At 47.7% G+C, this 14,879-nt stretch overlaps 1 protein-coding gene across 4 annotated transcripts in view; it reads right to left on the bottom strand.

Moving 5' to 3' along the window:
• Nucleotides 1-4,003, bottom strand: part of CLSTN1 (calsyntenin 1) — a 29,772-nt gene extending 25,769 nt beyond the window's left edge. For all 4 annotated transcript variants that reach the window (XM_071449275.1, XM_071449277.1, XM_071449276.1 and 1 more), the window contains exon 1: nt 3,634-4,003. In XM_071449275.1, coding sequence (XP_071305376.1) covers nt 3,634-3,988 — 355 coding nt within the window. In that variant the 5' untranslated portion in view covers nt 3,989-4,003. The remainder of the gene's footprint in view (nt 1-3,633) is intronic.
• Between the last annotated feature and the right edge of the window lie 10,876 nt (nt 4,004-14,879).

The following is a 14,879-nucleotide window of genomic DNA, read 5'->3' as shown; positions in this document are numbered from 1 at the left end:
GATTAAGACAACAAAGCCTTAATTTCAAGTGAAATTTAAAATGTTTTACACTAAACAGAAGACTGAACTAGAAAACATAAGCCTTTAACTACAAACACTAATTTAATAAATGTTATCTTAAATGTTGCTAATTATAGTGCAAGAGTGGAAACCCCTTTCCTTTTAACTGCTGTCATATTTATAAACTTTCCTCCTTGGAAGGAAACAGTATTTAGAAATACAGCAAACATCACCCCAGTATAGCTGGCACTTCTGGCTCTACTTGTTGACTCCATTTAAAAACAGGGAAACCCACTGGGAGCAGTAGCTGCAGTTTGTTTTCAATCAGATACAAAACAAGTGAGATGAGACCTAATACTATAAACAAAGGACAGACAGACACTGCTTCAAAGGCACTGAGGTTTCCAATAATCCCTTCTAAAGACTCCTAAGGAGGTTTAGTCCCTACAGAAGCCAATGGGAGTCAATCAGTACAAAACAAATAAATTAGAGTGCAAAACAAGATTTATTTAAGACCAAGGCTTCCGCCTCACTGAACTCTCCTATGTTGAGGTAGCATTTCTGCCTTTGACAACAATGATAATGCTACAACATACGTGGCCCTTAACACCACAAACCACATTTCAGAGAGACTTCCCCCAACGGAAATAAAGAGAATCAGATAAGGCTCAGAAAAATGGTAGAAGAGCTTTTCTTCAGAAAACTCTAATGACTGTAGATGTTTTTTCCTCTCTGCATAACAGTTTCAGAGCCACAAGCCACTCAGCTATCACATACTTGGGCTTCAGGCAGGAAACCCTGCTTTACCCAGAGCACCAGAACTCGAAGCTGTGGGATGTTCACATTATGCAGAGCTGTGGCCTGACCCGGGTTTAACTCCAACCCTTCTAACTTCCATGACACACTGAAGCCCATGAGCCCAGCTTCTTTCCTTCTCCTTAAAAAGAGCTTTGCAATTATCTGCAATGTGATTTTGTGTCTGCAGAAACATTAGGACCTCAAACCAAAGATACATTTATTAAGTCTAGAGAAGTTTCTGTTGACAAATTTTCCAGCTACCTCAGCACAGACAGCACAAGCTGCAGCCTGGTATCATGGGAGAAGACAACCAGCACAGGAGTATTCCAAACACAATGTACACCATGCTTGCCCAGACCATCTCTCCTCCACTGCAGTTTCCACAGCAGTGCATTATTTTAAATAACACATACAGAAAAAGAGATTAAAATTGTTTACATGAACAGATGGCTGTATATAATGCTTTCCCAAGCACTATATTGTAGGGAGGTCTAGTACTGGTTAATTCTCTCTCTTCTCAGTGGTTTCTTACTTTCATAAGTACTTGAAGAACAAAAAAGACCAGGCCACATAAATGGCCAAATTGTCTCTACATAATGCTTTAGGGTAGAGTTACATTTCCTTGCCTCGAGAAAGAAACCTACCTAATCTCCAGCCCTATATTAAAAAGGCTGCTCCTGTGTCAAAGAAACATCTGCAGCAAGACTGTGGCAGTAACAAAGTGGTTTGTGGTTTGGATTTAAGACATTCACAGTACCACATAACTTCCTGAAATAATCACAGATCAGTTTAAAGTTTCTTCAAGATAGTATTACTTCCATCAATACCCTTTCTAAATGATAGTGAGTTGGAAGGGCCCCAAGACTACAGAGGTCTACCACTCTGCCTGGTCAGGCCCATGGAAGCAGCTCCACTCCACTCCTCATCCTGCTCTGGTCAGAGACATCCAACTGCTGCACCCACAAACACAGCCAGAATGCACTGCTGGGTTCTGCTCTTCCACTGCAACAAGCTTGGAAATATTTGGGTCAGCTTGATCAATTACAAAACAAATTCGATTAGATTAAGAGTTTTGCATCAGCTGGACAGGAAAATGTTCCTTTAAATCCCAAAATCAGTCTCTGCACCCCTTAAAATAACTACAGGGAAGATGGCAGGTCAGCTAGCTCACACCTGCCTTTTGGGCAAGATCACATCCCCCAAACACTATTTCCCTTTCTTTCCAACATCAAAAAATCAACCACTTTTCACTCCCCTGTTCCAACGGCAGAAATGGCAGAACTAGCAAGTTCAACTGTACTTGGAAAAAAAACCAAAAAGGAACTGGCAATACAGCACAAAATGGAAAGCTTACCATAAATGCTTCCGAACAAATGCCTTTCCTAACAACAGGGAAATAAAAACGAGCAGCCCTTGCAGCTTTCCAGGTGTCCTCCAGAGCTTACTTGTCACTAAGTGCATCTCCACGTAATATTATTAACAGGCCTACCTACAGCAGCCAAAACGCTGCAAGGACTAAGCATACTGCACATACTAAGCCGAAGCAGCCCTCATTCTGTAACTCAGTTATGTGTGATAAAGTTAAACAGATCAGGACCTGCAGCCCAGCAGCTCTGTAGGTCTGACTGAAAACAGGTACTGCCTCCAACAAGCTGCAGCAAATCTGCCTACCAGTGCTGGCCTGGGTAATGCTGCCTAAATTTGCCATTTGTTTCCAAGCAGCTTTCTTGGAAAATGATTTTTTGATCTTAATCTTATTCCTGATTTCAAACGCTGGAATTCAAAGACACTATGCTTGTGTACTGGTGTGGTAAATATTACATTTAACGATTCCAAGAACGCTGGTGAACAGATTGTACTTGAGGGATCTCACACAGGTAAATGATGGCCACTGTCAGAACAGCTGGCAGAAGACTTCCCAGACACACTACAGCATCAGCTTCTTCATCCTACACAGGGAAACTGCATCAAGATGGGTCCATAACCAGCTGGTTTTTAGATCAAGAACTTCCCTTCAACGTATTTATAAGCCATTTTACAGCCGCATTTCTAACGTACGCTGCTATTCAATGCTGCTAAATCTCATCATGCGATCATCTGAATCTTGCAGAAGCAGCATTCCCGGTGCCAGGGGTAACCTTCAGGTGAGGAAGCGTCTCCGAGCCTCTCACTGAAGCCTGCCGGGGAGCAGCCCCGCAATGCGTATGATGCTGCTGCTCCTCGGGATCAATCAATAGCCACCAGGCCCGCGCTCACATCGCCAGCCCGCACGCTCTGGCCCAGGCGCTGCTCCGGCTCATCCCGCACGGAGCTTTCCCCCGCCAGCCCGGCCAGGCCCGGCTGCCCAGGGGTTTTATCCCCGCTGCCGCCCCGGCTCTGCCCGGCCCCGCTCCGGCCGGGTCTGCCGCTGGACCCTCCCGGCAACAAGTGCCGCCCCCCGGCCGCCCCGGGCCCCGTTATGTAACTGGCGGGCGGACACAGCGAGCGCCGCCGCCGCGCATCCCCCGCCGGGCCGGGCCGGGCCGGGCTCTGCCCTCCGCGGCTGGGAGGGCTCGGGGCCGCTGGGCGCAGGTGAGCCGGGAGGACGAGCCGCCATCCCCTCATCCCCTCTGCAGGTGCAATGGCCGCGGCGGAGTCATCCCGGCCCCAGCTCCATCCTCCCTCCTTCCCCTACCCCCGATGTCCGCCCGCCTCCGCGCTCCCTCCCCTGCGCAGGGCGCCAAGGACACCGTCCCCTCGCCCGCCCGCGGCGCAGCTCGCCCGGGGACCCGGACCGTCGCCCTCGCCGTCGCCAAGGCACCGAGCAGCCTCCCCCGCCCGCCCCAGCCGCGTTACCTCGAGCGGCCGCGGCCGCTCCGCAGAGCAGCGCGGCGAGCAGCAGGCGGGCGGCGGGGGCCGGCATGGCAGCGCGGAGCGGGGACGGCAGCGCGCAGCCCCGGCTGGCGCCCCCGCTGGTCCGGGCTCCGCTGTGCGGCGGGCGGAGGGCTCGGCTCGGCCCCGCGGAGGAGGAGGAAGAAGAGGAGGAGGGAGGAGAAGCGCTGCGCGGCCCCGCTCCGCTCGCCGTCCCTCCCCTCCCTCCCCCGCCCACCCCGCCGGCGGCTCCTAAAATGGCGGCCGGGCCCGCGCCGGGCACCAGGCGGGGGAGGGAGCGAACCAACGGCGCGGGGCGGGGGGCGCCGGGAGAACCCATTGCGGACCCCCGCGGGCTGCGGCGCGCCCCACCCCCGGCGCTGAGGGCCCTGCGGCACCGCCGCCATGGCGCTCCCTCACGGGCATCGCCGCTCCCTCACCGGGACCCCCGCTATGGCGCTCCCTCACGGGCATCGCCGCTCCCTCACCGGGACCCCCGCCATGGTGCTCCCTCACGAGCGCGGCCATGGCGCTCCCTCACGGGCATCGCCGCTCCCTCACAGGGACTGCCGCCATGGCCCTCCCGCTATGGTGCTCCCTTACGGGCATCGCCGCTTCCTCACGAGCGCGGCCCTGGTGCTCCCTCACGGGCACCTCCCGCCCGCCGGGCCCGGAGCGCCTCCGCCGCCGCTGCTTCGGGAGCTCTGTGCTGCGTTTGGCTTCTTCCCGCGGGCTGAACCGGGCTGCGGGCAGGGAGCAGAGGGGCTTTCCCCAGCTGAGGGAACCTGGTGCCCTTCCAGAGCCTCACACAACTGAGGGAACCTGGTGCCCCTCCAGAGCCTCACACAGCTGAGGGAACCTGGTGCCCTTCCAGAGCCTCACACAGCTGATTTAATAAATGCTGATTAAGACCCCAAGTCGTTAGAAAGCGTCAAACTCCGTATGAAGCTATTTAAGAAATAATTAACCCCATATAAAGCTATTTGAATGCTTTTGCCCTAACATTCACACATCTTTTCAGAAAAAAAAGAGGAAACCGCTGGGTTTTACCCAACCCAAAGCTGATGCCAGAGGCAGGCAGGGACAGGGCCACACTGGGAATGGGACACACAAACCCAGTCAGCAGCTGCGATGGAACAAACTGCCAACACCTGGTGCTACAGCATTGGGTACAAACAATCACAGCATCATTTAGGTTGGAAAAGACCTTTAATATCATCAAATCCAACCCTTAACCCAGCACCCCCATCTTGCTGTTTTGCCAGCTCTAGAAGTGCAATCCTGCAGGAATGTTGCCAAACACAAACACACCTTGGTGCTTCACTGAGTCTGCCCTGCAGAGTAACAAACCCTTTTAGTGCAGTGACTTCTATCAAGCCAAAAGATTATTTCTGTTTAGAAAAATTTCAAGTGGTATCTAAATCAAGAATATTCATTAAGTTGCACAGAACTTGTCCTATAATAGAAAAGTTCTTTGCTCTACTATCCAAAATTTCAATGAGAAAATATTTCAACAAAGGAAAAAATAATCAATACCATGATCTGAGTTTTGACAATTAAAATGCAACCAACTTATTTTATAATTAGATCTACTCATGCTTTGTACCTATTAGCCATTTAACTCCCACAGTGAAATAAAAAGTCCAGAATGTTCAGGATCCTAGAGATGTGGTATTTCCTTATTTTCTGAGCAATTTAAATACCAAGATTGACCTGTGCTGGAAAAGCCTCCTCCTCCCTCCTGAGGCAAGCCCAGGGCTCACTGCCTGGTCACCCCACACTGGAGATGGAGGAGGAACCAAAGGTGAGGAACCGAGGTATTCACTGCCCTGGAGCAGCCACTCGGGTCTCACGGGGTGACAGAATCTGGTCTGTCCCAGCCAGTGCATTTGGGTACCCAAAGGAAAATGTTTTCCTCTTCCACGCTCCAAACCAACCACTTCTACTCACTGTTCACTGTGTCTGCAGAGCAGAGCAGGACCCTGAAGAGTCATACCCTGAGGCCCAAGACAGTGAACATCCCCAGTTCCATCCTGTGCTCTGGAGCTCTCCCTTAGCCAAGTGACTCCATGTTTATTCCATGGACTGTAGGGCAGCTGCTCTATCAAGAGCTAAGACATCTTTCTTTTTTTAAATAAAGCTAAAGCCTCCGTCTAAACCTCCTTGATTTCTCAGCCTGGCTAACATATGCTGGATGGCAGATCATGTCAGAAGAAGCCTGGAGCCCATCTGTTGCCAGAGAGCTGAGTCTTTACATTCTGCCAACGCAGCTTCAGCTGACAGGGTGCTACAAGATGTGTTTTTCTTTTGTATGGAGAGTAGGCCTGTCCAGCACAGTGTGACTCTCTAACTGGGCTTACTAACAGACTGAGTAAGAACCACCCCGTTAGCAAAGATTTGCTAGGCAAGATCTCATCAGTTGAAAGATGATTGCCCATTGATGAATACACGGTGTAACACATACCCAGTACTCACCCAAATACTGGATTTTGATTAGGAATCTAACTATGGGCAGAGCTTTAATGTCAATATAAAGGTATCTGAAGAGGGCTGAATGTCTGGCCAGTCGGCATTCACATACACATTCTCTATTAAAACATTTTTTGCAAAATAAATTATCATTAGGTGTGGCAAAACCACATTTTAAAAGAGCTCTGCGTTTCACTTGGGCTGTATCATACATTTTAACAGGAGAAAGCAGAGCACCATGGAGCACAGTGAGAAGGGGACTTCAGTGTTACCATCAGGACTCGTTTAAATTGTTCTGATTCTGCAGAATTAGGAAGAAGAGACACTTTTAAGAGAAGAAATGCTATGTCTGGGTAAACCTTATTTATTACACAATGACACTACCAGCTGAGATGAATTAATCAGCTGAATCAGTCATGCTGAAACTGGGAAATTTCCAAGGAAGGAGAAGGCATTGATGGCATTTCACTTTCTAAGCAAAACTCCTCCGAGTCAGTTGTGACTAAGGCACTGATTCAGTAAAGCAAACAATTCTTCAGGCTGTATTTTAGGATCAATTCGATGGCTTTGCTTCCTTGGGTGACAGAGGTTTGAACAGGCAGTTGAGAGGTTGGTACAGACAGGAAGGGCCCTGCGCACAAAGTGAGGCAGCCACATGAAATCCTGATCCCTGTCACCACGGATGTTCCACTGGCACTTACTCTGGAAGTGCAGCAAATACAACATCCTCTCATTTTGTGTCACAAAACTCAATTTGATTTCAATCACCCAGTGTGGCACCTGCTGAGCACCAGTCCTGTTTGCTGTTAGGCAAGATCTGTCCTGTTCCTCCTGTCTGCCAGAGAAAACTGCATTTCCCACACTGACAGAGATCCTCACTCTATCCCAAATGCCACATACCATTATTTCAGAGAAATTCAGGGAACTAACTTCAGCAACTTCATTTTACCACTTATCTCCCTCCTACTCTCTGACCTGCTTCTCTGGTTCCAAAAAACCATTGATCTTTATTTTATTGGTAAGCAACAAAACTGGAACAAATGGCTCCTGGCAGAACATGTTTTCTGTTTCAGCTGAAAACCTATCGGCCTGATGTCCTTGAAATGCACAGTGTGACTAATGCCTGGCTTGCAAGGACCCAGGAGGACACATTTATTGTGCTTGTCAGAGTGGAGCTGAGCAGCCAGAACAGGAAAGATAGGGTGATAGGGGAAAATGAATGCATTTGCCTGCTCCTGAAAGGCAGCAATGCACTCTGAATACAGGGAGCAGCAGGACATGCTCGGGTGCATCAACATCAAATCTGGATCTGCCTGTGGGAGCTCAGGATCATAAACTATTCTGAATACATGCAGAATATTAGACTTGACTCTTGTTTAAAGGGGGACGAAAGGGAAAGGGCCCAAACTTCAAATAGTCTAGAGCTGCATTGAGAAAATGGTTATCTTTAAATAAAGGGTCTGGAACCAAGTGTGGGCTTGTTTTTCATCTCAGTGCAATTAATGTCTGCATAGTAGTGTGTTTGCAGATGATGATTTCTTTTAATGGGAAGTTCAAATCCAGCTTTATCTCCTCCACCAGTTTATCACAGCTGCTCTGAAACCACTTCTGAGAAGGGACCAATTGCCACAGAGACTATGCAGTAATTAAGCTCATGAGAGAGCTGCGGGCACACCCAAGCTAAATATTAGATGAGGGCAACCAGAGAGCAGCCTATGAGAAACTGTAACAGCACCACTCGAGCTGCCCCCATCCCCACTGGAAAAGGAAATAGGACAATCCTGAAATATTTGGGGAATTTGAATTTTGGTTTTTTTCTGGTTCTGACATGGCAGAAGAACAAACAATTATGAGGCTAAGAAAAAGATAATTCGGGATGAAGATAAAGAATTAATTCTGCACAACAAGGTCTCTGAAACCCCAGAACACTCTCATAAGGCAAGAGGCAGTAGTGGCATCTTTTGGGTCATTCAAAAGAAAACTCCACAACACAATGCCAGAGCAATGCCCCTGCCAGCTGGAAGACAAAGCACACATAGGTGACCTGTTAATTTCTAGTCTTGCTGTCCCCAATATGTGCACTCTGAACACAGGCATAAAACTTGAGCATTTTTAGATTCAGTAGATTAAGACTTTATTATTATTATTTTTTAATGCTTTGGAACCTGACTGTATATTTTAGAGGAGAAAAAATTACAGGACTGGTTTTCCCCACACTTGAAAATTTCCAGAACTGCTTTGATCATGTATGAGAATTGATTTAGGGGATGCAAATGAAGGCCTTGGCAATCTGAAGAAGAAAATCTTCTCCCCTGACATTTCTGAACGTTCAGAGAATTCTCAACAAGCCATTGAAGTAGGGGTTCATCAGAGAGACAAAAAGAAAATTCAATAAGCAAAGAAGTACATGAAACCAACCAGCTCCCTCACAAGAAAAGCAGCAGCATTAGCAATCTTTCTACCTTGTTCAATTCTTCTTCCTGCTCAGACTCACCTTCTGTAGCAAAATATGCATCCAGAAACATGAAAGCAATGAAGGGGAGATGCAAGTCCTTCCTTACAAAAAGAGACTGAATATTCTGCATCATCATTATAATATTTTACAACTCATTAGCACCTTCCATCCCAGGATCTCCGAGCATTTACAAGCGTTAATTAATGCACTCTCACAATACCTCTGTGAAGCAAAAGGCAGGTGTCTGGATACTGTGGTGACAGGTGCATTACAATTGAATAAGACAGAATTTCTAGGCTTTCCATTTACATATTTAGGAAAGAAGGGAACAAAGAAGGCAGGGAAAATTAACAAGTGCTGCAATAGCTTGAAATACCTCCAATCAAGATATACTGTAAATACCTTGAAATACCTTGAAGAGGCTGGCCTTCAAGTCTTTACCTGAAAAGCAATACTTGTTAAGGACCTCAATAATATTTAGGCTTTAGTAACATAAGTATTTGCTGAATGAAGAACTCCGTTTTTCCCCAGTTCTGTCAAAGATGTCCCTCAGTGTCTTGCCCCTACCCCATTTCTTTGTCTGTAAACACAGTCCAGTAACACACCTGGTCTAAAAGGGTGGGTGGACAAACCAACTCCTGTATTTGCACCAGGTACTGCTGACTGTGTTCCAGTTCTCAGCTTACAGATGTTTTGTATTCGTTAGGCTCATGGTATTCTGCAAACATCTGGTCACACAATGAGGTTTTCCTCTCTGCCTTCCCCCTGCAAGGGAGAAGAGCCATGTGCATGAGTATTCCCCTCCCCAAAAGCCATATGGGAATGTAAAGGCATTCTCTGAATTCATTACCCGGCCCCACAATATGATTCTGCCTTTGTACGGGCAAGAAAATGGATGTTAATTTATTCCTTATTGCTAATTTGAAAAGGAGCACAAACACAACAGTTCCATTGCAGAGACTTCTACCAAGGGTGTACTTTAAGTCCAATTATATGCTATTAGTACATTTGCTCTTTATTCCTGTGGCATATTAATTACATGTCTGGTATTCTGATAATTAACACAATTACACTCTTTATTTTCTCCTTTCGTAGCCAATGTTCTTGCATTTTATTCTGAAAAGTAATTTTCTGTAGGTAAAAGGAGCCAAATCATCACATATTAATAAAATCAAGCAACGGGTTTTCTAATGAGCTTATACAGAGAAGTTCCAGCAGTGTTCTTCAGCAAAAAGAAAGGCAGATGCTCTCCTGTTGGGCTGCAGCCTATCTCAGAGATTCCAAAATGAACCAAATTACTGTCCCCTAGTTGTGTATCCAGCATGGCAATCAGCCTGAAGCAGCAGGGCCATAAGGACTGTACTGGCACTGCCACACGCAGCTCTTCCAATGCCATCACACGTTCAAAGCCTCCCTGGTACCAAAACCTCTGGTCTCCCACTGGCATCCGTGAAACTCAATGCCATTTAGCAAATACAAGTTAGCAAGATGATTTACAACTGCACAGGTCATCCACAAATCAACACTTGGCAGATATTGCAAAGGAATATTAAGGAACAAAACAAAACAAGCAGTCTTAGTGCTGCAAAACATCAAGGTGGGTAGATTTTACTTAGTTAAGTACCTACAGACACCTCAAACATTTGGGGGTTTACCTTCAGAACAAATGATTGTTCCTTGAAAAACAAGTTACTGTTTCTCTGAGGTTTTCTCTAAAAGCAGATCTTGAACCTCCCACTGATCTCATTTGCTATTGGCTACAAAAGCCCCACAATGGAAACAAAGATTGCAGCAGTTTCCTTCTCTGTTTTTTAGGAAAGGAGGAGAAGAAGGAACAAAATGTTACATCATTCTGCAGTGGTAGAGAACTTGGTGGAAGGTTGCTCAGCAGCCTGGCCTCCCAGTCCCGTGCCCAGGTGTCCAGCAGCTCTGGCTGCAGTACAGCTGCGTGCGTAGAAATTGGGGTGTCCCCCACAGAACCCATGTCCCTGCTCCTTCCCACAGGCAGCAGCGGGCACTCCTCACTCCTTGCTCTCTGGTACCCATTTCACCACATTTCACCACATTTCACCAATGAGGAAACCCAAGGCTGCAGCCACAACCCCAGGAACAAGTTCCTCTGCACAAACCCCATTACGCTGCTTGGTATCAGTGAATCAGTTTCCAGGATCTGCACTGTGCATAATTTTCCCAAATTCCCCTGAGGCAATGTTTTACCTATATAACCTATCTCTTAAAAAGTTTTTAAAAGTCCCTTTTGAAATTATCTGGTCAGGAGGAAAACCCAATTTTGGTTTTCTTTCTTTCCTCTCTTTTTTCCCCCACCCTGTCTAAAATTCCAGCTCTCCCAGCTTCTTCCTGGCAGTGTCCCGGCTATTTAAGTTACAGCCTCCCCAGACACGAGTGCAGCTAAATCCTTTGTCATCTCCCATATTTATTTCTGTTCTGCCAGATACCAGCGCTGACCCTTCCTGCATAAGCCACTGCCCTCCTGGCCTCCTCTCTAATTGCAGCTTTGCTAATCACGTTTTGATCAGCAGCCCTGGAATCGCCAGAGAAGGGCCCGCAAAGCCCGCGGGGCTGCTCGGCCGGAGCTGAGGCTCCCAAATCAGGCAGAACAAACCTCGGCACTCAGCAGGTCCCTCCCCAACCAATCCAATATATGCAAATGAATCGGAGGGATTTAGAATAATTACCCCATCCCAACGTGTGCTGCTTTAATGTCTCCATTGGATTGTTAACTCCATGGTTTCCTCTGCCCAGTGAGGGAAGGTAAAACATTTCCAGTGATTAACCTTTTGGAAAATTATATGCCCACCTCTTTCATGGGATCTACTTCTGCTGGACCCCACAGGATCTCAAGGACCATCCCACTACTCACACAAACATTCAACAGCCATGGATTTCCACTTCACCTGGACCTTTTAACGTTCCAGGCTTTCTCTTATTTTCAATCTGGACAAAGAGCCTCCGAACTGAGACTTTTTACTTTTTCTCCTTCTGCTCTACCCACTGCTGTCTGTCAGCAGTGGATCAGCTGGAGAAGTGGGATGACACACTGTCTTCTGCAAAAGGAAGCGGGGGGAGCTTTAAATCCATGTTGTGTTAAATGCCTGAAGTACAGAGCTTTGTAGTGCATGCTAACAGCACACACTGCTCCCTGTTTACTGCTGCTTCAATGAGGCATTGTCCATTGAGTGGAAGTAAAAAGCTTATGAGATGAGACAGGCATATCATCCTGTCTGAAGCCCAGCTTACACAGGCAGCTCGGTGTGGGAGTGAGGAAGAGCCTCTGGGAATGACAGGCGCCTGTGGAACACTGAAATACAGCCCAGCACAGGTCAGGTATTTATTGACCTGATCTAAAACTCAGCCTGATGCCCAGGTTTCACTGAATGGAATGAGGGGTATATGATGACAGCTGAAACTCCAGAGGCACTGCAGTGACTGAGGAGCCTCAAACTGAGCAAGATGCAGAGGAGTGAGTCTGTCTGCAGCAGAGTAAACAGGATAAACCTTTTCCATTTGTTAAAGCCATGATTTATGTACAAGATTATCATACGCCATTCTACAGTCCTAATCCTAGACCTTGAAGCAGCAGCAGAGATTAGAGCCTCTGACCATTTTCTAAAGCAATGTCACTAGAAACCAGTGACACATCTCAGGCAGAAAAAATGCTAAAGCAATGAAAGGGAAAAACACCCTAATTGTCTGTAAAATATCCTTTTTTTCCCTCTACTGAAAGGCACACAAAGCCACATATCACACAGCAGATATGCACAAGAGAATTCAGGACTAGAACATCTTAGAATCCTTTTCCCTCAAGCATCTCTGCTCCCTTTGCTGCCCAGCTCTCATTCTGCCTAACAGCTCCTTAATCACAGTATCTGTCACACACATAAAATATTATTTAACCTCCAGCACAGAGGAAAATGCATTTATAACCTACTGGGGTTTCCCCTTTAATCTCTCTCTTTCTTCCCTTACTGCTTCCCCTCTCTTTTTAGTAGCTCTGAGAAAGAATGGTGCTAACAACCCTCACAAAGACTTATTCAGGTCCAGACAGAAACCAGCCCTGCACACTTGTCAAGACAGGAGACTAAAAAAACAACACACACGACCTCTTCTTTCTACCCAGGTGACAGAACACACTCAAACACATCACAAAAGCAGTGTGGCCTCTCCTGCAGAGATGCTAGTAAGAATTACAGAACCAATTTAATTGTGACTGAGGCTCAACTGAGCCACAACCCAATCCAGCAGACAAAGTGTTATGATCCCTCAGTGACATTTAATAGTACTTGTGTTTCAAAAGTATTTTTGCGTCTTTGCTCTGCAGCAGCCTGACACAGCTGAATTTAATGTTCCTTCTGTTGACTTTCAGCTTTAAGCATGACCAGGTCTAGGATCTGACTATGCCAAAGGTCTCATTCTCTGGGATCCATCTCATCAGTACTTAAGTCAAGGTGCTGTTCCTGACAAATTCTCTATTTAAACCCCCAAGGACCTTCTCTGCAGAAGGATATGAGCCAGCAATCTTTGCACAGGCAGTGGTACCAGGCCAGTCTACTACTTACTAGAGCAGGTACACTCTGAGCTCTGCTGCTTTTGGTCTCTGCAAAACCCTCATTGTTACTGGGATGTAGTTTATCTAAACACTTCTCAGCTATCCAAGTCTCCCCTCCTCCTTTTGACAATGGCACTGAAAGTGAAAAGATTTAATTTAATTCCTTGCACTGCTCCAATCCTCTGACATCCAGAATTTGCTACATTTAGAGAGCAGAAAAAAAAATCAGGTAAAAATGATGATGTAGCTACAGCAGCCAGGGTAAGTCCACATGTCCCATATAGTCTCAGAAGCCTGTGACCTCAAGGTCAAGGTCAGACTAAAACAAAGGCACTGCTGGACACCCATATGGTGTGAGAGCAGGTAAGCAGGCACAGAACCAGCACAAGGCACAGCTCCTTTTAGAGGGAGACCCTGAAGTGCTGCTGGCAAGGCAAGGCAAAAGCTTAAGATTCTGTCTAGCTTAATTATCATCTTTCTGCAGGCTGAAAGAAGCTTATGAGAACACAACAGAGAGGCAGAATTCTCCTCCTGTGCTTCCACCTACAGAAACTCATCCCTTCCTGACCTGCCCCTACTTCCCTCCCCACACACCCCAGAGATTCTGCAGAATTGAGCCATTCAAAGATAAATCCACCACAGAGGAGAGACCATGCTGTGAGCTGTGGTAGGAGCTGGCAGGAGGCAGGGCCGTGCCTCCCAGTGCTCAGGCAGCAGCACTCACCCACTGCAGGCAGGGCAGCAGGAATGGCAGCAGCACTGCAGGAATGGCAGCAGCACTGCAGGAATGGCAGCACCACTCACTGACTGCAGGAATGGCAGCACTGCAGGAATGGCAGCACTGCAGGAATGGCAGCGCTGCAGGAATGGCAGCACCCACTCACTGACTGCAGGAATGGCAGCAGAACTCACTCACTGCAGGAATGGCAGCAGCACTGCAGGAATGGCAGCAGCACTGCAGGAATGGCAGCACCACTCACTGACTGCAGGAATGGCAGCACTGCAGGAATGGCAGCAGCACTCACTGACTGCAGGAATGGCAGCAGCACTCACTGACTGCAGGAATGGCAGCAGAACTCACTCACTGCAGGAATGGCAGCAGCACTCACTGACTGCAGGAATGGCAGGAGCACTGCAGGAATGGCAGCAGCACTCACTGACTGCAGGAATGGCAGCAGAACTCACTCACTCACTCACTGACTGCAGGAATGGCAGCAGCACTCACTCACTCACTCACTCACTCACTCACTGCAGGAATGGCAGCAGCACTCACTCACTGCAGGCATGGCAGCAGCACTCACTCACTCACTCACTCACTCACTCACTCACTGCAGGCATGGCAGCAGCCCTGCCCAGGCCCTGGCTGCACACAGGAGCAGGGGACACACGGTGGTGTCTGTCTGGCTGCTCCAGGCACTCCACGCAGAGCACAAAAGGCTGAAGGCAAATGCTCGCTGTCCATTCCAATCAGGTCAGGGCAGTTGACACTGTGCCCTCTGATTAGGAGGTCACAGGCAGAGCTGAGCACGGATTACAGAGCTCCTGTGTCCCTCCTCGATGGAGGAACTCCCTGCACTCCATTCCATGGCACAGACAGGATCCTCTCCTGCCCTGTGGGATTGCTGCACTTGTAACTGCATCAGCAGGGAGCAGCAGGAACTGTAGATGGTGAAAAACTAAAGTACAGGGGCATCAGTCCACATCTGGGTTGGAGTCACTATTACAGTTGTAAAACAAGGG

Source organism: Agelaius tricolor, unplaced genomic scaffold (genome assembly GCF_023055355.1).
Source record: "Agelaius tricolor isolate 1412-34295 unplaced genomic scaffold, bAgeTri1.0.p SCAF_28, whole genome shotgun sequence".
Taxonomy (NCBI): Eukaryota; Metazoa; Chordata; class Aves; order Passeriformes; family Icteridae; genus Agelaius; species Agelaius tricolor.
This window is presented reverse-complemented; position numbering and strand designations above follow the sequence as displayed.